The 26,769-nt window shown below is 34.9% G+C and overlaps 1 protein-coding gene across 11 annotated transcripts in view; it reads right to left on the reverse strand.

Annotated features, from left to right (window-relative positions):
* Positions 1–26,769, reverse strand: part of WDPCP (WD repeat containing planar cell polarity effector) — a 426,161-nt gene that overhangs the window by 74,713 nt on the left and 324,679 nt on the right. For 6 of the 11 annotated variants that reach the window (XM_077915604.1, XM_077915602.1, XM_077915603.1 and 3 more), the window contains 2 exons: positions 8,092–8,157; positions 700–862 (listed from right to left, as the gene is read on the reverse strand). In XM_077915604.1, coding sequence (XP_077771730.1) covers positions 700–862; positions 8,092–8,157 — 229 coding nt within the window. Of the gene's footprint in view, positions 1–699; positions 863–3,871; positions 3,916–8,091; positions 8,158–11,850; positions 13,439–26,769 lie in introns of those variants that run through there. The other 5 variants (XM_077915601.1, XM_077915606.1, XM_077915607.1 and 2 more) reach the window with 4 other exon arrangements.

Below are 26,769 nucleotides of genomic sequence, written 5' to 3' on the forward strand. Positions count from 1 at the left end.
ATAAAGTTTTATTGTAACACGGTGACTCTAACTTATTTATATACTGTCTATGGCTGCTTTCATACTACAGTGGTGGAGTTGAGTGTTTTGCCAGAGTCTGTAGGAGCCACAAAGCCTAATATCTGGTGCTTTACACAAAGTTTGCTGGCCTTTGCTTCAGAGCAAATTATAATGGTAACTAACATAATTACCATTATAAATGATATTACTTTGACCAGTATTTTTATTTCACAATTATTCTGTTTATTTTCTCAATAACCCATCTACTCAGCTGGATAGGTATGAAGTTATCATTTATCAGATTTCAGAAACTAATGGCAAAGTTCATAAGTACGATCATATGAATTACAATTCAAACTAAATATACCAAAAATTAATGTCTTAATCTACTAATCTAACAATTCTGAAATTTAACAACAGAATAAAATTAGAATTTGATCTGTTATAGTAATTTCATGTTCATGTTGGTCTGGAATAACATTCTAACAATATTTTGTTTACATTCGATTCTTCTTCCATTGTACCTGCTTTCGCATGACCAAACTACTGCAAAGTCATTGCCATGAGAAAATGCACTTTTTTCTTTGACATTTTGAAAAATTCTTGCTTAACTATTAATTTGCATTTAAACAGGGAATATTTAAATTGTTTAGTACTAAGTACTCTGTGGAACACTTTTCTTGATTCAACATATCTTACCTATTAGAAGAGTCATTCAGTGTTCTTTGTTGAATAATATGTTTATGGACTGAACAAGAGGGAGGGAGGTTATCTGGAAATTTGTCTTCTCCTTGAGGAGCTAAAGATAAACCAACAAAAGCTTCATTTAGCATATCTCCTCTGTCCAAAGGCCCCAGGAGTTCTGTTAAAAAATGATCAAGATATGAGTCAAAATCAGATAAAATTTCTGCTAACTCCTTTTAAGTATGATTACAGGAAAACTTTTGCATATCCCAATGAAACTTTGAAAAAATTTGTCAATTAACTATATAGTGCACAATGGAAAACTTGTAGTCCTAGTCCCCATATGACTTCTGTCATTCTGGCACTTAGCTCAACCAGGGGAATTTGATAACTGAATAATTAATGTTTTCAAGTTCACATCTGATAATTGAATAATGTTTTCAAGTTTACATTTTAAAAATTCATTTACAACTTCCCCACAGTGTTTTTAACCAGCATTTTATTAATCAAACAATGTTGTTGTTGTTAACCAACTACTGGAATACTTTATTATATTGGAAAATTGTGAGAAGTGAATTATTTTATACTCCACCTGTAGAACACAATTTGAAAGCAAAAAAGTAAAGTATCTGTTACAAGAATGTATATTTTCCAATAAAGTGTATAGAGAGTTTGCTATTCCCACTCATACAGATGTACAGAGCAAACTTTAAAATTGGCAACTTAGGGCATTGTTTAGAAAAATTGCAAAGCATCCTGAAGTTGTGGAAAATATATTTGAAAAAACAAACTTTATTAAAGGCCAAAAACTCTTAGGACCATACTCTGTGTATTTTTTTTAAACCATGTTAAAACCATTTTTAAAGTATACAGTTCAGGGCAGCCCCAGTGGCACATCGGTTTAGCGCTGCCTGCAGCCCAGGACGTGATCCTGGAGACCCTGGATCAAGTCCCCCGTCAGGCTCTCTGCCTGGAGCCTGCTTCTCCCTCTGCCTGTGTCTCTGCCTCTCTCTCTCTCTCTCTCTGTGTCTCTATGAATAAATAAATAAAATCTTAAAAAAATAAAGTATACAGTTCAGTAGTATTAAATATATTCACCTTACTGTGCAAGAGATCTCCAAATTTTTTTCTGCTTGTAAAATTGACACCATACACTCACTTAACTCCCTATTTATTCCTGCGTCCCTTCCTGTAGGCCCTGGTGACCACCATTTTGCTTTTTGTTTCTATAAATCTGACTACTTTGGATACTTCATTGAAGTGGTATCATATAGTATTTGCATTTCTGTGACTGTCATATTTGCATTTATGTGGTTGGCATATTTCCCTTTGCATAATGTCCTCATGGTTTATCCATGTTTTAGGATTTCCTTCCTTTTTAAGGCTGAATGATATGTATGTACGTAATATATGTATATATATACTACATTTTGTTTATCTATTTGTCCATCTGTGGAGATTTGGATTGCTTCCAGCTTTTGGCTGCTGTGAATAATTGTTATGAAGATGAGTCTGCAGGTATCTTTTTGATACCTTGATTATAATTCCTTTGGATATATACCAATAGGTGGGGTTGCTGGATCATATGTAAGTTCTATTTTTAATTTTTAAAATTAATTAGAAGTTTTATTTAAGTAATCTCTGCATCCCATTTGGGGCTCAAACTCATGATCCCCAGATTGAGTGTCACATGCTCCCCTGACTGAGCCAGCCAGGTGCCCCAACCGCTTTTAATTAATGAACTACCATGTTGTTTTTGTTATCATTGCACAATTTTACAATCCCATCAACAGTGCTCCAATTTTTCCACAACTTTGCCAACATTAGTCATTTTCTTTTTTTTTTAAATTATAGCCACTCTAATGAGTGTGAGGTGGTATCTCATTGTAGTTTTGATTTTGCATTTCCATAAATATCATTGATGTTGAACATATTTTCATGTCTTTATTGGCCATTTGCTTATCTTCATTGGTGAAATATCTATTCAAATCCCTTTGCCCATTTTTGAATCAAGTTGTTTGATTTTTGCTGTTGAGTTTTGGGAGTATTTTATATATTCTGGATATTAATCCCTTATCAGACATATGATTTTCAAGTATTTTCTCACATTTCATGGGTTGCCTTTGCATTCTGTTGATAGTATCCTTTGATGAGTAAAAGTTTAAATTTTGATGCGGTCCAATTTATTTTTACTTTTGTTGCCTATACTTTTGGTATTCTCTCCAAGTAACCATTGCCAAATCCAATGTCATGAGGTTTTCTCCCTGTTTTTTCCCTGAAAGTTTTGTAGTTTAGGTCTTGGATCCATTTTGAGTTAATTGTCATATATGGTGCAAGTTAAGCTGTCAACTTCATATTTTTAAAAATATTGATATCCAGTTTTCCAAGCACCATTTATTGAAAAGACTGTCCTTTCCCCCACTGAATTAAATGGACTGGGTACCTTGTTGAAAATCATTTGACCATGTATGTAAGGATTTATTTCTGGGCTATTTTATTCCATTAGTCTGTCTGTTTTTATGCTAGTACAATATTGTTTTGATTACTGTAGTTTTACAGTAAGTTTTGAAATGAGGAAGTGTGAGTCCTTCAGCTTTATTCTTTCTCAAGATTATTTTGGTTCTTCAGGATTTCTGAGATTCCATATGAATTTTAGGACGGTTTTTCTATTTTTGCAAAATATGTCATAGGGATTTTGATAAAGATTACATTAAATTTTTAGATTCTGTTGGTATGTATGGACACTTTAAAAATAAATCTTACAACCCACGAACAAAAGGGAGGCTTTTTTTTTTGTTTTTTGTTTTTTTTTTTTTTTTTTTTTTTTACTTATTACGGTCTTTGTCATCAGTGTTTTCTACTTTGCAGTGTACAAGTCTTTCACCTCTTTAGGTTTATTCCTATGGATTTTATTTTTCTTGATGCTCTTGTAAATGGAATTGTTTTTAAATTTTTCTTTACAAATTGTTCATTAAAATTTTTAAAGAAGTTTTAAAATTCCAGTTAGTTAACATACAGTGTAATATTAGTTTTAAATGTAGAACAGAGTGATTCAGCACTTCCATGCAATACCCTGTGCTCATCAGAGCAAGCACACTCCTTTATCCATTTCCCAACTCACCTCCCCTCTGGTAATCATCCGTTTCTTCTCTATAGTTAAGAGTCTGTTTCTGATTTGGATGCCGTTTATTTATTTAATTTCTTAATTGTTCTGGCTGGGATTTCCAGTGGCTGTGTCAAAAAGTAATAGAGAAAGAGGGCATCCTTGTCATGTTCATGATTATAGAGGAAAAGCTTTCAGTTTCACTATTGACTATGATGTTAGCTGTGAGCTTTTAATAATTTTAATATGGGTTTTTTTAGGTCAAAGTAGTTTCCTTCTATATTTAGTTTATTGAGTTCTATCATGAAATGCTTTTTCTGTACCAATTGAGAAATATATATTGTTTCTGTTCTTTATTCTGTTAATGTGGTATATTACATCAATTTATTTTTGTAGGTTGAACTGTCCTTGCATTCTAGAAATAAATTATTACTTGGAGTATAATCTTTTTAATATGCTGCTGTATTTGGTTTAATAGTATTTTGTTAAGAATTTTGTATCAATATTCATCAGAGATACTGGTCTATTCATTTTTCTTTTAAAGATTTTATTTATTTAATTACTCATTAGAGACATAGAGAGAGAGAGAGAGGCAGAGACACAGGCAGAGGGAGAAGCATGCTCCATGCAGGAAGCCTGATGTGGGACTCGATCCCGGGACCCCAGGATCATGCCCTGGGCCGAAGGTAGGCACTAAACTGCTGAGCCACCCAGGGATCCCCTGGTCTATTCTTTAGTGTCTTTGCCTGGCTTTGGTATTAGGGTACTAGGCAGTGGGGCAGGGACATCAAAGTATCCCCGATGAAAAGGCATTTTGAGGCAGGAAAATGAAGGAGGTGACTCCATACAGTTTACACAGAATTTTATTAAGGGTAACTTATTGATGGGGGGAGAGCAGGTGGAGGATGATCCATGGCAGCTATACACTTATTCTCTACAAAATCTCGGCTTTAGTCCATAGATATTAGAGTGAGGGGACACAAGGACAGTATAGTGAGATCAAAATGTTCACATGAACCTCAAAGGGTTCGCATGCACCTAATTGATAGCTAACCTTTAAGCAGACCCTGTGGCACTACCTGTGTGTCAGGAAGGAGAAAGACTACGTTATTGCTAATAGAGTCATGGGAGGCCAGAACATGTCTCCCCATCCTAGCTTTGGCAGGATTTCGAAGGTATGTATATTAATCTCAAGTGGGCCTGGAACACATAACCCCAAGGGAGGTTATTGAGTGAACATGAACCAGATGGAATCAGTATTGTCAGCGTTCCTACACAGAATAATGATGGCTTCAAAGAATGAGTTTGGGATGTTGTTTCCTTTTCAGTTTTTTGCAAAAGTTTGAGGAGGATTGGTGTTAATTCTTCCTTAAATGTGTAGTAGGATATCCTAATCCATTGAAGCTGTCAAGTCCTGACTTTTCTTTTTGATTTATCCATTTCTACAATTTCTACAATTTACAGTTTTATAATTTGTTGGCATCTAAATGTTCATAGTACACTTAAAATCCTTTTTATTTCTGTGGTATTGGTTGTAATAGCCCCTTTCATTTTTTATTGTCATTTTTGAGTCATTTCTTTTTTCTCATTTCTTTTTTTCTTAATCTAGCTTTTGATTTGTCAATTTGTGTTGAAGATTAAAAAAAAAAACACCTCTTGATTTCCTTGATCTTTTCTATTGTTTTTCTGGTCTCCATTTAATTTATTTCAGTTTTGATCTTTTTTATTTCCTTCCTTCTGTTAACTTGGGGCTTAGTTCTTTTTTTTCTTTAGTTCCTGAGATATAAAAGTTAGATTGTTGATCTGAGATCTTTACTCTTTTTTTAATGTAAACATTGACTGTTAAAAACTTTTCTCTCAGCACTGCTTTTGCTGCATCCCATAAATTTTGGTATGTTGTGTTTTCATTTTCATTTGTCTAAAGATATTTTCTAGTTTCCCTTGTGATTTCTTCTTTGATCCATTGGTTATTTAAAAAGTGTTCCTTAATTTCCATATCATGGTGGTTAATTTTATGTGTCAACTTGACTGGCCTAAGGTATGCTCAGATACCCAGTAAAATGTTATTTTGTGGTGTGTCTTTGAGTGGGTTCAGGAAGCAAGTAGCATTTGAATCAGTAGACTGAGTAAAGAAGTCCACTTTCACTAATGTTGACAGGTATCATCCGGTCTGTTGAAGGCCCAAAAAAAACAAAAGGGCAGAGAAAGGACGAATTGTCTCTCTCTTCTTCAACTGGTATATCCATCTACTGCTTTGTGACATTGGAACTCCTGGTTCATGGGCCTCTGGACACTGGGACTTACAGTCTATTTGTCTGATACTAGTACAGACAACTCTGCCCACTTGTTATCATTTGCACAAAATATCTTTTTCCATCCTTTCATTTTCAGCCTGTTGTTGGATCTGTTTTTTTTAATCCACTTAGCCAATCTATGTATTTTGACTGGGGAGTTTAATCTATTTATATTTAATATAATTACTGATACAGAAGGACTTACCATGGCCTTTTATTACTTGTATTCAAATGTCTTACAGCTTTTTGGTCCTTATATCTCTTAGTACATTTTTTTTTTGTATTTCTTTGTGGGTGTTTTGTTTTTGTTTTTGTTAGTGATATGCTGTGGATTTCTTCTCATTTACTTTTTTGTGTATTCTATAGTTTTTCTTTTGTCTATAATTTTGATTACATAAAATATCTTAAAAGTTAAAAATCTATTTTAAATTGATAATTTTAATTACATACCAAAACCTTACTTCTTTACAGTTCTGCCCCTCCATTTGTTATTGCTAGAAATTATATCTTTATATATTGTATACTTGTTAACACAAATTTACAGGATTTTTGGAGGGGTTTGCTTTTTATACTCTCATAAGAATTAAATGTAGATTTATGCAGCAAACTCATAGTAATACAGGATTCTGTATGTGCCCATTTATTTACCTTTCTTTACTGGGTAACTTTATACTTTCATGTTCTACTTCATGTTGCTGTCCATCATTTTTCTGTTTTTAATTTGCAGTATTAATTAATTTTTTTTTTTTTGGTATGGCAGGTACTGAATTCCTTCAGCTGTTGTTTAATGTGGGAGGATCTTAATTTCTCATCAGTTTCAAAGCACATTTTTACAGGACACAATAATCTTGGTTGACAGCTATTTTCTTGTAGCACTCCTAGTATATCACCCCATTCTCTTGTAATATGCAAGGTTTCTGCTGAGAACTCTAATAATCTTACCAAGGCTCCTCTGCACATCATGAGTCATTTTTCTCTTGCTGTGTCTCTAAGATTCTCTTTGACTTTTAATAGTGTGATTACAATGTAGGTCTCTTTGTGTTTATGCTAGCTAATTGGAGTTCATTGAGTTCTTGAGTTTGTGTTTTCATTTCTTTCCTATTTTCCTAAGATTTAGGAAATTTTCAGTCATTCTTTTTTAAATGAGCTTTAGGTCCTTCTTTTCCTTTTGGGACTCCTATAATGCATAGGTTGGCCACTTTGATGGTGTCCCATAAGACTTTTAGGCTCTCTTCACTTTTCTTCATTCTTTTTTCCTTTTGTTTCTCTGACTCAATGACTTCAAATGACCTGTGTTCAAGTTTGCCAGTTCTTTCTTCTGCCTGAACAAGTCTGTTTTTGAACTCCTTGGGTGAATTTTTCAGTTCAGTTATTGTATTTTTCAGCTTCAGAATTTGTGGGGGGTTTTTTGAAATATTTTCTCTCTCTTCACAGATATCCTCATTTTGTTTATGTATTGGTTGTTTTCCTGATTTGTGTAGTTGTCTGTGTTCTATCTAACGTTATTGATCATTTTTGACAGTTATTTTAAATTCTTAGGAACTTTATAGATGTGTATTTCCCTTCTTCAACTTACGGGGCTTATTTTTAATCCTTGATCAGATCATGTTTCCCTGTTTCTTTGTATGCCTTGTGACCTTTTGTTGAGATTTTTCTCATTGGAAAAAAATAGTCATCTCTTCTAGTCCTTATGGACTTGTTTTGTTCAGGGAAAGATCTTCACCAAACAGACTAACTCTAGCAGTTCTGGGGCCTCTCAGACCTTTTGATGTGTCTTTGAGGTTGTGTGTGAGCTTTTATTTTAGTATATATTAGGACATTTAGTGTATTTTATTTTAGTGTGTGCTTTTGCCTATCTTGATGTCCCAGTTTTTTTTCCCCCTCAGGAGATTTCAATTTCTATTTCTGTTTAATTCCTCTGCTCTATTCTCTTGCCCTGCCTCGTGGTGCCTGCTTGCATGACTGAAGAGCCTTGGCTCTGCACCAAGGCCTTCACACCAAGGTCCTCACCTGTTTTCAGTGGTCTCCATCCTGATATGCAGACTGTGCTGCTGGCCTTCTCATCAACACTCCAAGCTAGGAAGGACAGAAATCAGTTCCTTGTGCAGCTCCCAAAGAAGCCAGAACACTGTACTTAAGTTTCCCTCTATTCTTTCTATCTCAAGGGAGGGGCTGGCTTCTTCCTATTGTACCACACTACCCAAGGGGAGGGGTATTGTGTAGGGTGAGCAACATGCAATGAGCCCTTTTACTTTTATTGGAAGCCACCACTTTTCTTGTTTATGCACTGGTGTGGGTGCTGTAGTCCCCTAACTAGTTTCTAGAGTTCTCACAAAGGTATTTTGTTCCTTATGTTGCTGTTAAATTGGTGACTTTATGGGAGAACAGGGGCCTAAAGATTCCTATCTTGCTGAATTCACTCATTCCACAAGTGAAGTCACTAGTTTCCACAATGTGTGTGTAAAACTGTAACAGGTAAAAACAATGCCTTTAAAAATTTATTTTTATTTATTTATTTATTTATTTATTTATTTATTTATTTATTTATTCATTCATTCATTCATTCATTCATGAGAGACACACAGAGAGAGAGGCAGAGACACAGGCAGAGGGAGAAGCAGGCTCCATGCAGGGAGTCTGACGTGGGACTCGATCCTGGGTCTCCAGGATCACACTCTAGGCTGAAGGTGGCGCTAAATCGCTGAGCCACCCAGGCTGCCCCAAACAATGCTTTTATGTAGACAAAGATGATTGCATTTATTCTCACATTGAGTCCTTTTCCCAATTTCTGGTGTTACCAATTTTTTTCGTGTCCCTGACAAAATAGATGTGGTTTGGAGTGCAATAATTTTCAGTAATAAATTCTGCTTGGCGATCTGCTAGTATTATCTTAAGGATGATGAAAATGTTTGTAGGAAGTGTTTTCATTTTTTCTTTTAAAGATTTTATTTGTTTATTTGACAGAGAGTGAGCAAGAGTGAGAGGGAGAAGGATGTTCCCCGCTGAGCAAGGAGCCCAGTGTGGGACTTAGTCCCAGGACACCAGGATCATGACTGAGCCAAAGGCAGATGCTTCACTGACTGAGCCACCCAGGTGCCCCTTAGGAAGTATTTGCACCAGCAAACTTATTTTCCAGAATACCATTGCATGTGCCATTTTTGCTCTTTGTTATTCATAAAGCTGAAATGAAAATGTATAAATCTCTGTCAGTAAACAGAGTTTTCAGGTGGTTCCGTTTTCAAATGTGAAAGTAAGTTTTGGTTATCCACATAAGCAAACTTTTATTGAGAGTCTGCTGTATGCAGGTTGCTCTACTGACTGGGGATATAAACATGAAAATGACATGATCCCTGTCCTTGATGGGCTTATGGTTTGATAGCAGGATAGGGAAAATGGTCAGGAGAAGTAGGGTAACAACATAGAGGCAGGGAAAAAAGTTCTCAGAGGATACCAAAGGGCTTATTTTGGGTCATTTGTGCTTTTAAAAATGCTTAAATTGTGCTTCCTTGAATATAAAGTGTAAGTGAGATCCACAGTAGCAGCAAATGATTATTGTTGCAGTTGGGGGAAATGTCAGCAGAAGGGAAGAACAGTTAGTTAGTAAAAAAGGATTAATTCAACAGTCTCATTATTCTTAACCGTTGTAAGTCAGATGGTCTTACATTATAGCTATATTAGTGTAGTGTAATTTAAAAATATAATATTGAGTTACTAAGTTTCTGGGAAGACTGTAGGCATGGCTAGTAGTTTGGTGCCACCTACTTAACAAAGCATAAAGTCTTAAACTAGCAAACTACAAAGAGGCAGAATTTTGTTTGGAATAGAGCCAAAGGGTAGGGGAGGGAGAGGTCATATAGCCTTAGTGATCTATTACTTTTATAGTCATGTATTTGTGTTCCATAGGCAGAAAGAGTAAGGGTTTGGGCTAAAAGTTACTGAATTGGGGAACTTTATGTGTTTACCAGAAAGCAGGAATTATCTAGAATTTTGTTTTGTTTTCTTGGAACAAAGATTTTTAACTGGTAGTCCATATGCCCACTTCAGTTTATAGATGTATACATGTATATGATTATCTTCTAAGAACAAAGCTTATTTAAAAGAAAAACACCAAAAACCTAACACTTCTTAAAAGATTATGTCTGGAGGCTTTCTAAATCGTTTAAAAGATCAGTGTGAAGAATTCTTGTAAACAGTTCTTACTTGGTCTGTGTCCTTTTAACTTAAAAGGCTTTATAGTATAATTGCTCTGTAAATATCAGAATTTTCTGTATATTGTGCAATGTACACAAAGAAGCTGTCAAATGGCTTACCTTGTACTTATCAACTTGTTTATTTTTATGCCTCCAAAAAGCTGTATTTTTTTACAAGAGCAGCTGCTACTTTGTAAATATTTTAATGGCTTCTGTTAAGTAGAGCTGTCAGTTTAACAAACAATGTTATAAAAGATTTTCATTCTTCCGTGTATTGCACATCTTGAAATGTGTTTTACCCAGAAAATCTTTGGGAGATTTGACTGGAACGGACATCTCCTTTGAAGGCACAAAGCCAACAAAAGAGGAGACAGATTCAAAGAACAGTGCATAAGATAACCAAGGAAATAGTGCCATTTATTTCAGAAGACAAATGTAGGGCAGTAATAAGTTTTCTTAGCACACATCTTTTTTTTTTTTTTTAACTCAATTGCAAATTTAAACTACTGCCTAAGGCAATATGATAATTACTGACCATTATCTGAGTTTTATTCTTCTTGGCTGTGCAATCTGATCTTAGGCAGGTCATCTAACTTCTCAGATTGTTGGTGAGGGTTTTAGAAATGGGCATTTGTATATTGTTGATTGTATATTGTTGGTAAATCAACACTTAAAGAAAATTTGGCAGTTACCATAAAAACAAAAATATTTATTTTTGGTCTAGGAATACTATACCTTGAAATTTGTCCTATATAAACCCCAGTATAATGTGTACAAAGATATTTACAAGGGTATTTTTATTTATACCAGTTTATTTAAACATACCCCCCAGCGCCCCCCCCCCCCCCCACCTCCACACATCTTGTCATGGAATTTCAACATGTTTGAATCCAAAGAGAATAATGAACCCTTAGCTAATTCTCCATCATCCAGATTCAACAATTACCGGTTTTGGTCAATCTTATTTCCTTTCCATCCTCTACCCACTGGAATAATAATTGAAGCAAATCCTAGACAGATCATTTTATTTGAAATATTATATATTGTTTCTCTTAAAAGGTGCTTCCCCTTTTTTATTATTTTTTTATTGAAGTATAATTAACATACTAGTTTCAGATGTACAATTCTATGCATTTACTCAGCGCTTATCAATTAAGTGTAATTGAGTTCCCCCATCCACCTCTTCTTTGGCGACCACCAGTTTGTTCTGTGTATTTTAGAGTGTTTTCTTGTTTCTTTTTTTTCTTTGGTGGTTCATTTGTTTCCTAAATTCCATATCTGAACTCATATGGTATTTGTCTTTCTCTGACTGACTTATTTCACTTAGCATTATACTCCCTAGGTCCATCCAGGTTGTTTGTTGCAAATGGCAAGATTTAATTCTTTTTTTAATAATCAAATAATACTATCGAGTGTACTGTGTGTGTGCATGTGCATGTGTGTAGATATCACATCTTTACCCACTCATTATAGACACTTGGTTTGTTTCCATATCTTAGCTATTGTAAATAATGCTGTAATAAATATAGGGGTGCATATATCTTTTTGAATTAGTGTTTTCATTTTTTAAAAATTTTTATTTATTTATGATAGTCGCACACACACACAGAGAGAGAGAGAGAGAGAGAGAGAGAGAGAGGCAGAGACATAGGCAGAGGGAGAAGCAGGCTCCATGCACTGGGACCCGACATGGGATTCGATCCCAGGTCTCCAGGATCGCGCCCTGGGCCAAAGGCAGGCGCCAAACCACTGTGCCACCCAGGGATCCCAGTGTTTTCATTTTAAGTAAATATGTAGTAGTAGAAATATTGGATTGTATGTTATTTCTATTTTTAATTTTTTGGGGAGTCCCTATGCTGTTTTCCACAGTGGCTATACCAATTTGCATGTCCATCAACAGTGCACAAGTGTTCCTTTTTCTCCACATCCTCTCTAACATGTTCCTTCTCATCTTCTGACAGGTGTAAGGTGGCATGTATGTCTTTGTGGTTTCAGTTTGATGATTACTTATGTTGAGCATCTTTTCATTTGTCCAATGGCCATCTGTATGACCTCTTTGGAAAAATTTCTATTTAGGTCCTTGGCTCAAATTTCAGTTGTATTATTTTGGGGGAAGTGTTGAGATGTGTAGCTTCTTTAAATATGTTGGATAGTAACCCCTTATCAGATATGTAATTCACAAATATCTTCTCCAATTCATTAGGGTTGTCTTTTTGTTTTGTGGATGGTTTCCTTCACTGTGCACAAACGTTTTATTTAAAAAGTTTAATTTTGCTTTTGCTTCCCTTGCCAGAGGCGACATATCTAGAAAAATGTTTCTATGGCCAATGTCAAAGATATTACTGCCTATATATTCTTCTAGGAGTTTTATGGTTTCAGGTTTCATATTTAGGTCTTTCATTCATTTTAAGTTTATTTTTATGTATGGCTTAGGAAAGTGGTCCATTTTCATTCTTTGGTATGTAGCTGTCCAGTTTTTCCAACACCATTTGTTGAAGAGACTGTCTTTTACCCATTGTGTATTCTTGCCTCCTATGTCGTAGATTAATTGAATATAAAAGTATGAGTTTATTTCTGGATTCTTATTCTGTTCCATGGATTTGTGTGTTTGTTATTATGCCAGTATCATATTGTTTTGACTCCTGTAGCTTTGTAGTATATCTTGTATATACTACAAGTATATTGTGATACTTCCAGCTTTATTCTTTTCTTCTCAGGATTGCTTTGGCTATTTGAGGTCTTTTGTAGTTCCATACAAATTTCAGCATTTTTTGTTCTAGTTCTGTGAAAAATGCTGTTGATGATATTTGATAGGGATTGTACGGAACCTGTAGATTGCTTTGGGTGTTTTTGTTCTTTTAATTTTTGTTTTATAGAAAGAGAATGAGAGCAAGCAGGGATAGAGAGGGGCAAGGGAGAGAGAGAGAATCTTAAGTTGGCTCCATGCCCAGCACAGAGCCCAAAGTGGGGCTTAATCTCATGACCCAAGATCACCACCTGAGTTGAAATCTCTTGCTCTTGCTCTTAACGGACTGAGCCATGCAGGTGTCCCCAGATTGCTTTGGGTAGTATGACATTTTAACAATATTGGTTTTTCCAGTCTACGAGTATGGAATATCTTTCCATTTGTTCGTGTAGTCTTGTTTGATGCTTGGTTTGGTTTCTCTCTTTTTAAAAAAAAAAATAGAAACTACATCATTAATTAATACTGATATTGTCAGTTCAGGTCTACAGTGATTTTCTTTTACATCAGTGTTACTGTACTTATATCGCCATTCTCCTATGTTGAAAATTCTAGTCCTTAATATTATTGTAAGTGTTCATTTGCTTTATCCTGTGCCACACGTGTGACTCTTGTATTCTCAATAATACTGCCGCTGATACGATTATAAAACAGTTGAAGATTTATTTGAAAGACTATTTTTATCCTTGGGGTATATCTATTTGAGGTGTACAGTTACAAATACGTATTTTTAAAAGTCACTTGGAACAATTCCTTTGTGATTATGGCAATAATTGGATACCTAGTAGCTTTGCTTCATTTTAGAATTACTTTTTTCCTAAAGCTTATTTTGTTTTATAGTTATGTAAAATTAATGATTCCAGTGTCCAGTCTATAAAGAAAGGCATACTCGAGGAAATCTATGTTCCACACCTGTACCCTTCTCCCTGGTTCCTTCTTCTCTCTGTAGTAACTATTATAAAAATTTAAACAAAAATAGATAAACAGTGCTATAATGGATAGTTTTGTGCATTCAGCTTTCCATATATATGTGTATGTTTTTTTCTTTTATGATGAGGGTGTCTTTGGGTTAGGTTTCTAGAAGTGAGATTTCTGGATCACTGATTTATTAGATACTGCCAAATTCTCTGCTATAGGACTTAATATTATTTTGTATTCCCACTGGCAGTGTATGTATTCATCCTTCCAGTCTTGCCAACAGAATGTACCGTCAGACTTTTAGAATCTAACAGCTGGAAAATATCTCAGGGTGGTTTTAATTTGATGGGAACTTTCTGTTCCTATACTTAACCCATTTTTTCTCTAGAAATGTAGGTCTTTTTCTTTATTTTAGAAGCTCTTAATATATTAGAGACACTTTTTTTTTTTTTTTTTTAAATCTGAGAGAAAGCACAAGCAGTGGGAAGACAGAAGGAAAGACTCTTAAGTAGACTTCATACTCGGTACAGGGCCTGATGTGGGGCTAAGTCTCACTATCCTGAGATCATGACCTGAGCTGAAATCAAAAGTTGGATGCTTAACTGAGACACCAGGCACCCCTAGAGACATTAAATTTTTATTCATGGAAGTTGCAAATATTTTTCCATTAACCATATCTTTTTTGTGTGTATATATATATATTTTATTGGAATTCGATTCGCCAACATATAGCATAACACCCAGTGCTCACCCCATCAAGTGCCCCCCTCAGTGCCCGTCACCCAGTAACCCCATCCCCCCGCCCACCTCCCTTTCCACCACCCCTTGTTTGTTTCCCAGAGTTAGGAGTCTCTCATGTTCCATCACCCTCACTGATATTTCCCACTCATTTTCTCTCCTTTCCCCTTTATTCCTTTTCACTATTTTTTATATTCCCCAAGTGAATTAGACCATATAATGGTTTGTCCTTCTCCAATTGCCATTAGTCATATCTTAAAAGTTTACTTAATGTTGTTTTTTTCCTTGTAAAATATTTTAATTTCAGGTTATTACATTTGTCACTTTTCCCTTTACCTTCTGGCTTTTACCTAACTCTGGGAAATATATATATTTATATATACACACACACATATGTTTCTAAAAATTATGAAACATAGTCATAAAATTGCCAATCTAAAGAATTCTGGTATAACGTCTGCAAAGTCTCTTTTGCTGTGTAGCATAGCATATTCACAGGTTTTAGGGATTCACATATGGACATCTTTGGAGGATCCATTTTGCCTATGACTCTTCTTTAGAAAGTTTCCTTAATTCCCAGCTTATACTGGACTTCACCCATGTTTTTTCTAATGTTTACATGGTTTAGATTTAAATCCTTTATCCTTCTTGAATTCATTATGGTGTGAGGAGTGAGTCCAATTATATTTTAACAAATGCAGTGAAGTCCTTCCACTTTATTAGACTCCACTTATTAAAAAGTTGAAATAATCTTTACCTCACTGATTTGAACTGCTCTTACCACATACTAAATTTCTTTTTTTTTTTTTTACTACATACTAAATTTCTATAGGGATTGTCTACTCTGTCCAATTGGGATACCAATATAATACTTTTAATTATAGAGTCTTTCTCTAAGGTATCCTTAAATGTCTGTGAGACCAGATCCCTCTCATTCTTCTTTTGCAGGATTTTCCAGCTTTTCTTGCTTATTTATCTTTCTAAAGAATTTTGAAGTAACTTGTTGATAACGGGCAGGGGGATGTCTGATGGTATTAAATTTATAAGTTAACTCAGGGAGAGTGATTTTGCCTAATGCCCTTTCTCTGTGGAAAAGATCATAAGGTTTTACTTCTTAGTTCTATGAATATAGTGAATTAATGGCTTTCCTTTTTTTAAAAAAAAAGATTTTATTTATTCATGAGAGACATAGATTGGCAGAGACATAGGCAGAGGGAGAAGCAGGTTCTCTACAGGGAGCCTGATGTGGGACTCGATCCCAGGACCCCGGGATCATGACCTGAGCCGAAGGCAGACAGATGCTTAAACACTGAGCCACCCAGGTGTCCCGAATTAATGGATTTCCTAATGTAAAATCATTCTTGCAAATAGTAATAAACCAAACTTGGTCATGATTTTTTTAAAATGTTCTGTTGGATTCCATTTGCTAATGTTTCATTTTAAGAGTTGTTAGAATGATATTCGTAAGTGAGAATGGTCTGAAGTACAAAATCAATGGTTACAAAATCAATGGTTTACTCATATAACAGGACCTTTGAAATTGCCCTTTTTTTAATGGTCTGGAAAAGTTTAACTGCTATTGAGATACTGATTTTAACATGTTTATTTATTTTTAAAGATTTCATTTATTTATTCATGAGAAACACAGAGAGAGAGGTGGAGACATAGGCAGAGAGAGAATCTGATATGGGACTCGATCCTAGGACCCCAGGATCACGCCCTGAGCTGAAGGCAGCTGCTCAACCACTGAGGCACCCAGGTATCCCTGATTTTTACATGTTTAGTAGAATTTTCCTACTGGGGTGAGGTATTTTAGTGTAAGGGGAGAGCATGTTAGTTCTTCTATTTTCTTCTATGGTAACTTGCCATTTAAGACTTAATGTTGGTCAGATAAATTATAGTCTTCTTAGAAATTATCCATTCCAACGAAGTCTTCAAACTTATTCGCAGAATTCTGTACAACAGTCTCTTATGATACTTTGTTTCTTCTGTTTTGATCATCATTCCCCATTTGTCATGTCTATTCTATGTATTTGTGTGTCCTTCCTTTTTGTCTATGATGATGATTTTTTTAATGACCAAATTTGGATTTATTCTGCTTATTTTTCTGTTTTCTAGCTTCAATTTCTAGAAATTAAATGCTAGAAAGAAATTCTAGTGTTAATTTCTGCTTTACCTTTATTCAGTCTTCCCTTCTGTCTTTTTTTTGGGGGGGGGTAGAAGATTGCTTTGTTGTTGTTTCTTAGCTTTTAAGTCCTGTATGAGTCTTTGAATTTCATTTTTAATATAACTTAAATATTATAAATTTTCCTGTGGTAAGTCAGAGATTTTGATACATTAGAATTTCTTTATTTTTATTTTTAAGAAATTCTGCAATTTAACTTGATCTAAGAATATTCAATACTATGTTTCAAGTTTCCAGGCAACAGGACTTTTAATTAAAAAAAGAATCTCTACACCCAATGTGAGATTTGAACTTACAACTCCAAAATCAAGAATTGCATGTTCTTACTACTGTGCCAGCCATGCACCTCAACGGGTCTTTTAGTTTTTATTTTATTATTCATTTCTCATTTCATTCCTTCAGAAAGGTCATAGTACAATTTCCTGTATCATTTCTATTTTCCTCAGATTGACAGGGTTATTGCAGTTTCACCTGTATATAGCCTAAGATTTGGCTGATTTTCCTGCGTATTTCCATGTGCATTTACTAAAAGGTAACCCTCCATTATCTGAGTTCAGAGTTTTAGATCTAAAAGATCTAACTTACTGATTACGTTGTTTAGGTGTTCTGCATTCTCTCTAATTTTTTGGCCACTTGATCTTTCTTAAATTGAAAGTATTCTGCTTAATGATGGCTCTTGCTATGTTGTTTGGAATTTTCAGAACTGTTACGTCTTCGTTAGGAATTGCATCTTTTAGCATCATGAAGTGTCCTTTGTTTTTCTTTTCGGTCTGACTTCTACCTTATGAGTTGTCAAAGTGTGACGTCCCATTTCTTTTAATTGCATTTGTCCACATCTAATTTATCCTTTTATTTTTAATCTTTCTGAATCAGTCTCTCCTTTTCCTTCTCCCTGTATCCCTCCACTCTTCCTCCCTGAGAGTGTATCCACCTTGTATGCAGCATAGTCAAGGATTTTGCTTTGTTAGTTAATCTGAACTTTGTCGTTTTTTTTTAAAGATTTTATTTATTTATTCATAAGAGACACACACAGAGAGAGAGAGAGAGGCAGAGACACAGGCAGAGAGAGAAGCAGGCTCCATGCAGGGGAGGGGCCCTGAGGTGGGACTTGATACCCAGGATCATAGGATCATGCCTTGGGCTGAAGGCAGACGCTCAACCGCTGAGCCACCCAAGTGTCCCAAACTTTATCTTTTTGTAAATGAGTTTAATTCATTTACACTTATTGATATGATCTTTATGTTTGACCTCAAATTTTTCAGGTTTCATTGCACACATGCATAAGGACTAGGTTATCTGCCTTATTTAATGTGTATATAAACTTTTAATACTTGGGAAGATTTGTTTTTACTCTAATAATTAGATTTATATGTATACCTTCATATAATACCCTTGACACCTATCTTTTTTTAGGGGAGCACTGTCGTGCTTCTGTGAGCAATATTGGTATTGGCTCCAAGCCCATTTTCCTTTTTATCCTTTTTCTCTAATGTCAGATTTGAAGTCGTCTCTTACTTCTGGCCAGTATCTAACGGGGAATCATTATGTTTATTTTTCTTTTATTGTACTTCTCTCATTCTCCCTACATTTTTTGATAGTTGTATTGGGTTATGCCTTCCCTTATAACTATAGGTTTTTTTATTGTGGTAAAAAATATGTAACTAAAGACTTACTATCTCAACAATTTTCTAAAAATATTTTATTTATTTATTCATGAGAGATACACAAAGAGAGGCAGAGACATAGGCAGAGGGAGAAGCAGGCTCCACACAGGGAGCCTGACGTGGGACTTGATCCTGGGACTCCAAGATCATGCCCTGGGCCGAAGGCAGACACTGAACCGCTAAGCCACCCAGGCGTCCCTCAACAATTTTTAAGTATATAGTTTATTAGTGTTAAGTGTATTCACATTGTTTTGCAGTAGAGCTTTTGAACCTTTTCACCTAGCAAAACTGAAACTCTACCCCCATTAAACAACAGTCTCCTCTGCTCAGCAACCACCTTTCTACTTAGACTACTTGCAGTACTTTGTATGAGTAGAATCATATAGGATTTGTCCTTTTGTGACTGGTTATACATCATTTAGCTTTTTAAAAAAATTTTTATTAAGTTTTTAATTTTAATTCCACTCTAGTTAGTATACAGTGTTATATTAGTTTCAGGTGTACAATGTAGTGATTCAGTAATTTTACACATTGCTCAGTGCTCATCATGTTAAGTGTACTCTTTAATCTCCGTCACCTATTTCACCCATCCCTTCACCTTCCTCCCCTTTGGTAACCATCAGTTTGCTCTATATAGTTAAGAATCTGTTTCCTGGTTTGTCTTTTTTTCCCCTTTGTTCATCTATTTTGTTTCTTCAATTCCCCATGAGTGAACTCATATGGTATTTGTCTTTCTCTGACTTATTTCACTTAGCATTATACTCTAGCTCCATCCATGTTGTTGCAATGGCAAGATTTTTTTTAAAGATTATTTATTTATTCATGAGAGGCACAGAAAGAGAGAGAGAGAGAGAGAGGCAGAGACACAGGCAGAGGGAGAAGCAGGCGCCATGCAGGGAGCCCGACGTGGTACTTGATCCCAGGTCTCCAGGACCCCACCCTGGGCTGAAGGTGGCGCTAAACCACTGAGCCACCTGGGCTGCCCCAAGATTTTATTTCTTAAAAAATTATAATTGACACAGAATGTTACATTAGTTTCAAGTATATAGAATATTGATTTGACAGGTCTATAGGTTATGCTATGCTCACCACAAGTATAGCTACCATGTGTCAACATACAACACTATTATGGTATATTTCCTATACTGACTATATTCCCTATACTGTACCTTTCATGCCCAAGACTTTCATTCAATAACTGAAAGTCTGTACCTTTCTTTCTTTCTTTTTTCTTTTAAGCCTATACCTTTCAATAATCTTTACTCCATTCCTTCATTCTCCTCCCCTCTGGGAACCACCAATTTGTTCTCTGCATTTATTAGGTCTGTTTCTGGTTTTGGTTTGTTTGTTCATTTGTTTGTTTTTTTAGATTCCACATATACATGAAGCCATACAGTATGTGTCTTTCTCTGCCTGACTTATTTCACTTAGCATAATACATTCTAAATTCAACCATATTGTTGCAAATGGCAAGATTATATTTTTTATGGCTGAATAATATTCCTTGTATATATACACTACATCTTTTAGTGGGCCCTTGGGTTGCTTCCATACTTGGCTATTGTAGATACTGCTGCAGTAAACATACGGGTGCATATATTCTTTTGAATTGCTGTTTTCATTTTCTTGAGTAATACCCAATAGAATTACTAGATCATATGGTAATTCTATCTTTAATTTTTTTTTAAGATTTTATTTGAGAGACAGAGAAAGCGAACCCAAGTGGGGGAGGAGCAGAGGGAGAAAAAGAGAGAGAGAAGCCCAAGTAGACTCCCCACTGAGCAGGGAGCCTGATGTGGGGCTTGATCCCAGGATTCTGGGATCACGACCTGAGCCACCTCGGCGCCCCTAATTTTTTTTTAAGGATTTTATTTATTTATTTATTTGAGAGAGAGAGAGAGAGAGAGAACAAGCATTTGTTCATGAGCGGGGGAGGAGCAGAAGGAGAGGAACAAAGAGACTCCATGCTGAAATTGGGGCCCACATGGGGCTTGATCCCACAACCCTGAGATCATGACCTGAGCCAAAATCAAGAGTTGGATGCTTAACTGATTGAGCCACTCAGGCATCCATCTATCTGTAATTTCTTATTAAATTACAGAACCTTGGTACTGTTTCCTATAGTGGCTGCACCAATTTACTTTCCCACCAAAAGCACACAGGGTTCTGTTTTCTCCACATCCTCATCAATACTGTTATTGTCTATTTGATTTTAGCCATCTGACAGGTGTAAGGTGGTATTTTATTGTGGCTTTGATTTGCATATCCCTGATGATGAGTAATGTTGAACACCTTTTCATATGTCTGTTGGCCACCTCTATCCTCTTTGGAAAAATGTCTTTCGAAGTCTTCTCTCCATCTTTTAATTGGATTATTTGGGGTTTTTTGGTGTTAGGTTGTATAAGTTCTTCATATATATTGCAGATATTTACCTCTTTTTGGATATATCATTTGCAGGTATCTTCTCCCATTCAATAAGTTGTTTTGTCATTTTGCTTATGGTTTCCTTTGCCGTGCAATAGCTTTTTATTTTGGTATATTCCCAATATTTTAATTTTTCTTTTATTTTCTTTGCCTGAGGAGATCTATCTACAAAAATAATTGCTAAGTCCAATGTCAAAGACATTACTGTCTATGTTTTCTTCCAGAAATTTTGTGATTTCAGGTCTCACATTTAAGTTTCATCCATATTGAGTTTATTTTTATGTATGCTGTTAAGAAAGTGGTACAGTGTCATTCTTTGTATGCTAGCTTTGTAGTATATCTTGAAATCTGGAATTAAGATATGTCCAGCTTTATTCTTTTTTCTCAAGATTGCTTTGGCTTCATCATTTAGTTTTATAAGTTGATAGTTTATAATGCTTAATACTAGTCCTTATGTAGATGTCTTTAGTCATTTTAATTGTCTGCATTTCTTTCTCTAGTAGATTTCCTAGGAATGATTCATGGGAATAGGTTGTTTAGGTTGTATATAAAATCTTTGGCTAACATTTCCTTTTCCTGAGTATCTTAAATATATTACTATATTGTGCTCTGGAAAAAAAACTGTTGCTATCAAAAAATGATTATAATCTCATTTTATTCTCTTAAAAAGGATTCAGTGTTTTCATATTAATGTCCAAAGGATTTTTTTGTTTCTAAGAATTTGATTAGAATATGTCTTGATATTGGCCAACTTGGGCTGATTTTCCTAGATATGTGATATGTCCTTTCATTTTGTAGTATAAAATCTTTTATTTGGGAAATTTTCTTTAGAGTTTTAAAATATTCTATTCTATTGTTTTCAGTTTCCTTCTTTAGAAACTTCTAAAATACACATGTTGGATCTTTTTTGCTTTTTTTTTCTTCTTTCACTTGTATTTTTTCCAGATTCAATAAATGTCATTCAAAATATACACTTTGTAAATTGAGGTGTAAGTGACATAACTTTATATTAGTTTCAGATGTACAACATAATGATTCAGTACTTGCATATTTTGCAATCACAAGAATAAGTCCTGTTAACATTCATCACCATACGTAGTTATGAGTTTTTTCTCGTGATGGGAACTTTCAAGATCCACTCTTATAGCTAATTTCTAAAATGCAATGCAGTATTATTAACTATAGTCATCATGTACATTACAACTTCATGACTTAATTCATTTCATAATTGGATATTTGTACTTTTGGACCTCACCCATTTCATCCACTCCCCAACTCCTGCCTCAGGCAACCACTAATCTGTTTTCTTTTTCTTTCTTTCTTTTTTTTTTTTTTTACTAATCTGTTTTCTATATTCATATGCCCATCTTTTCTTTTCTTTTCTTTCTTTTCTTTTCTTTTCTTTTCTTTTCTTTTCTTTTCTTTTCTTTCTTTCTCTTTCTTTCTTTCTTTCTTTCTTTCTTTCTTTCTTTCTTTCTTTCTTTCTTTCTTTCTTTCTTCTTTCTTTTTCTTTCAGGAGTCTATATACGTGAGTTTGTAAGGTATGTATCCTTTTCTGTCTGAAATATCTCACTTAGTATAGTGCCCTCAAGGTCCATCCCTGTTGTCACAAATGCCATGATTTCATTCTTTATGAGTGAATAACACTCCATTGTGTGGATGTCTTTGCATGTATATATATCACATTTTGCTTATCCACTGATCAAATGATGGACACAGGTTTTTTGGCCGTGTGAATGATGCTGCAGTGAACATGAGAGTGCAGGTATTTCTTCAAGATCCTAAATTCACTTCCTTTGAATTTATACCTAAAAGTGGTATTGCTGGATTATATGGTAGTTTTATTTCTAATTATTTGAGGAACTTTCATAGTGTTTTCTCTACTGGCTGCATCAATGTACATTCTAACAGTGCACAAGGGTTTCCTCTTCTCCACATCCTCACCAACACTTGTTATTTGTGGTCTTTTTGAAAATAGCCATTCTAATAGGTGTAAGGTGACATCTCAGTGTAGTTTGGATTTGCATTGCCCTGATGATTCATGATGATGAGCACCTTATTAGATTCTCTCGTTTTTAACTGGATAGTTTATGATTTTTTGCTATTAAGTTGTATGAATTCTTTATATATTTTGGATATTAACCCCTTCTCTGATAAATGATTTGCAAATATTTTCTCCTGTAAGTTGCCCTTTTTATTTTGTTGATAATTTCTTTCAGTTATTTTTTATGTTTCAAGCGTCTTCTCCTTTAAAATTTCTAGTTATTTTGAGGCAGTATGCTTATTTGGTCTTGTGATACTTCTAGTTTAAGCTCTACTTCTGAAATTATTTTTTTCCTTTTTATTTCTAATTATTTTCATAGTTCTTTCATCTCTAAGAAATCTTACTTCTTTAATCACCTCAGTTTTGAATTTCTCTAAGACTGATTTATGTGGTTCTTTCATAACTTCTGTCATTGTGTTAATTTATTTAAACTTAGTTTAGAATATTAGGGTCAGTTTTCACGTACTTGTGGGCATGTTTTTCTAGAGTGCTTTCATTATAGGGGAATTATTCTGCTCTTTATTTATTATTATTTTTTTTAATGAAAATTTTCTTTTTTTTTTTTAAATTTATTTATGATAGTCACAGAGAGAGAGAGAGAGAGGCAGAGACACAGGCAGAGGGATAGGCAGGCTCCATGCACCGGGAGCCCGACGTGGGATTCGATCCCGGGTCTCCAGGATCACGCCCTGGGCCAAAGGCAGGCGCCAAACCGCTGCGCCACCCAGGGATCCCTCTTTATTTTTTTTATATGTAACTTTCTATGAGATTTGATGGTAACTTTTACTGTTAATCATTTTATGAGAAATTGGTTTTTCTACTTTTAAGAGGGCAGGAGGGGCCAAGATAACTTTTTAAAATCTTTATAGGTTTGGATCATCTGGGTGTATTACATTCATCAAGTAGTCAAAAATACAGTTTCCTATTATTGTCTTATTCTACTTAGGCTGCTGTACCAGAATATCACCAACTTGGGTAGCATATAAACAACAGGAATTTATTTAATATTGTAGATGAAGATGCTAATATATACTTTAACTGAGAATTTTTTAAAAATTCTCAGTCACACATTTTCCCTTTGAAGCACAGAAATAAGTCCATAAAACAAGAATCAAAATAACATATTAAAACAAGGGTTGCTAAACTATGACAAGGCTAAATCCAGTACGCTGCCTGTTTTTCTGCAACCTGGAAGCTAGGAATGATTTTTACATTTTTTAATGGTTGGAAAAAAGTCAAAAGAAAAATAATGTTTTGTGACAAATGAAGTTTACATGAAATTTATATTTTGGTGCCCACAGTAAAGTTTTATTGGAACTCAGCCTTGACATTCATTTACATATTTTCTATGGCTTATTTTGCCCAATGGCAGAGTTGAGTGGTTGTGACAGAAACTATAGCCCACAAAGTCTAAAATATTTACCATGTGGCTATTTATAGAACAAAGCGAGATGGAATATCTCATTAACCTGGGAAAGCTAGGTCCATGAGAATCCTAGGTTTTAGATCATCTCTTGAATTTAATTTTGGTTCTACCAGAGTGATCAATAAAAAAATTGGTTTGATCCTCAATTAGAATTTAGTTTCATTCATGACTTTGGTAGGACCCATGAATAAAGTATTTGAAATAGTTTTCTTTCTCCCTAACTAAAATCTTACCTCACAGCTGTCATCCTAGAGTAAAAGGGAAGACTAACATATCATTTTGTGCTGGGCCACATAATTAATGGCCCAGTGCACACATTGATGGGTTTAGATGAAAAGTGACTGAAATTTGAACCGTTAGCTTTCCCTTTCTTGTTACTTCAAAACTAGTTTAGGCTTTAAACATCAACTTACAGGTGTTTATCTTTTCTTACTTGTCAGATAAATAGGCTTCCTGAGACATAGTTGTGTGGTTTGCTGCACCTCAAAAAGAAAAGCCCAGTAATCCTCCAGTTGATTTCACGGACAAAGACTAAACTACCTAATATTGCTTAAGGTTGCCTCCATCCATTGACATATCCTTCATATGCATTCAGATATGAAAAATTAGAAGTGTCACTATTAAATACTAAGTTACTGAACAATCATGCTGAAAACATCTTTACCTCATAGTTTGAACACTGACCAGAATTCAATTTATGGTAAAGAATTAAAACCTTTACTACTTACCTAAAAGCTAGACATTTGAATTATTACCTTATTGAAATTTAGACCACAAAAGTTATTTTGTTGCAAGTAAGGTTTTTGGTCAGGAAAGAATGGGATTATGAGGGATTTTCATTGACTATACTGTACTCTGTACAATTTGTATTTTTTCAATAGTTCATATTTTATTAAGATCAGTTAAAATTAAATCTAATACTTAATAGTAAATATTTAGAATATTATTAAGAAGCCAATAAACTGTAACACTTGTTTGTTTATTTATTTATTTATTTATTTATTTATTTATTTAATTATTTTAAAGATTTTATTTATTTATTCATGAGAGACACAGAGAGAGAGAGAGAGGCAGAGACACAGGCAGAGGAAGAAGCAGGCTCCATGTAGGGAGCCTGGTGTGGGACTCAATCCTGGGTCTCCAGGATCACGCCCTAGGCTGTAGGGGGGTTGCCCAACACTTGTTTTTAATCCCTTATTTCAGTTCAAAATTATACAGTTAGAAAAATATAATGTGAGGGGCACCTGGGTGGCTCAGTGGTTGAGTGTCTGCCTTGGGCTTAAGTCGTGATTCTGGGGTCCTGGGACGGAGTCTCATATTGGGCTCCCTGCAGGGAGCCTGCTACTCCCTCTCCTGTGTCTCTGCCTCTCTCTGTCTCTCATGAATAAATAAATAACATCTTTAAAAAAAGTATAATGTGAATATATATTTTTCTGCATCTATTTTAATATTTTAATGTAAAGTTAGGCATTTCTAATAAAATACAGTATGCTTTAAAACAGATTTTTTTCACCATAGGTCTCCAATGAAGTTATTGGTATTAGCAGCATTTTTAATTTAGTATATATTAATAGTATTTTAAAATACTGGTGCAAAACCTACCAACAATTAATAAAATTATTTTCTTTGTCTTCAATCTGAAATAGCTGAACTATAATGAAGGGTGAATTAGCTAATTGTAATGTTTAAATATACAACTTATATATAGGCATAGTGTGATAAATCTTTTTTGCATTACTCTTTGCTATTTGGGTTTGTATTTCGTTTTTTTTTTTTTTTTTTTTTTTTCCAGATGGATGCTTTTATGAGCCAAAACATAGGAGCAGTTTCTGAATTTACCTTCAGGCATTAAGACAAAAGAAGCAGGGGTATTATAACCCAGCTTGTTTAAAACATCACTCTGCTACTTTGAATGACAGTTAACAATTTATAAGTAGGGTGTGGCTAATAAAGTCACCCAAGCAGACAGAAGCATAGGTTTCTTTTATACACACTCCTGGCCTGTCAGTCACATCTCCCAAATGCTTTGTTGCACAGGCATGCCAATAACTAAAACCACATTTTATCATTCTTGTACCCAAAGGATTTTAAAAGGCCATACAACCATATTAGTGTTTGAAAACTGCAGGTTAAAGTTGAAATCCTCAAGCAGAGACTTCTTTTCCATCTAAAAGTGTAAAATTTGGGGGGCACCTGGGTGGCTCAGTTGGTTAAGCAACTGCCTTCGGCTCAGGTCATGATCTGAGCCCAGGTCATGATCTGAACCCACATTGGGCTCCCTGCTCAGCGGGGAGTCTGCTTCTCCCTGTCTCTCTGCCCCTCCTCCTGCTTGTGCTTTCTCTCTCGCTCTCACTCT

Source organism: Canis aureus, chromosome 11 (genome assembly GCF_053574225.1).
Source record: "Canis aureus isolate CA01 chromosome 11, VMU_Caureus_v.1.0, whole genome shotgun sequence".
Taxonomy (NCBI): Eukaryota; Metazoa; Chordata; class Mammalia; order Carnivora; family Canidae; genus Canis; species Canis aureus.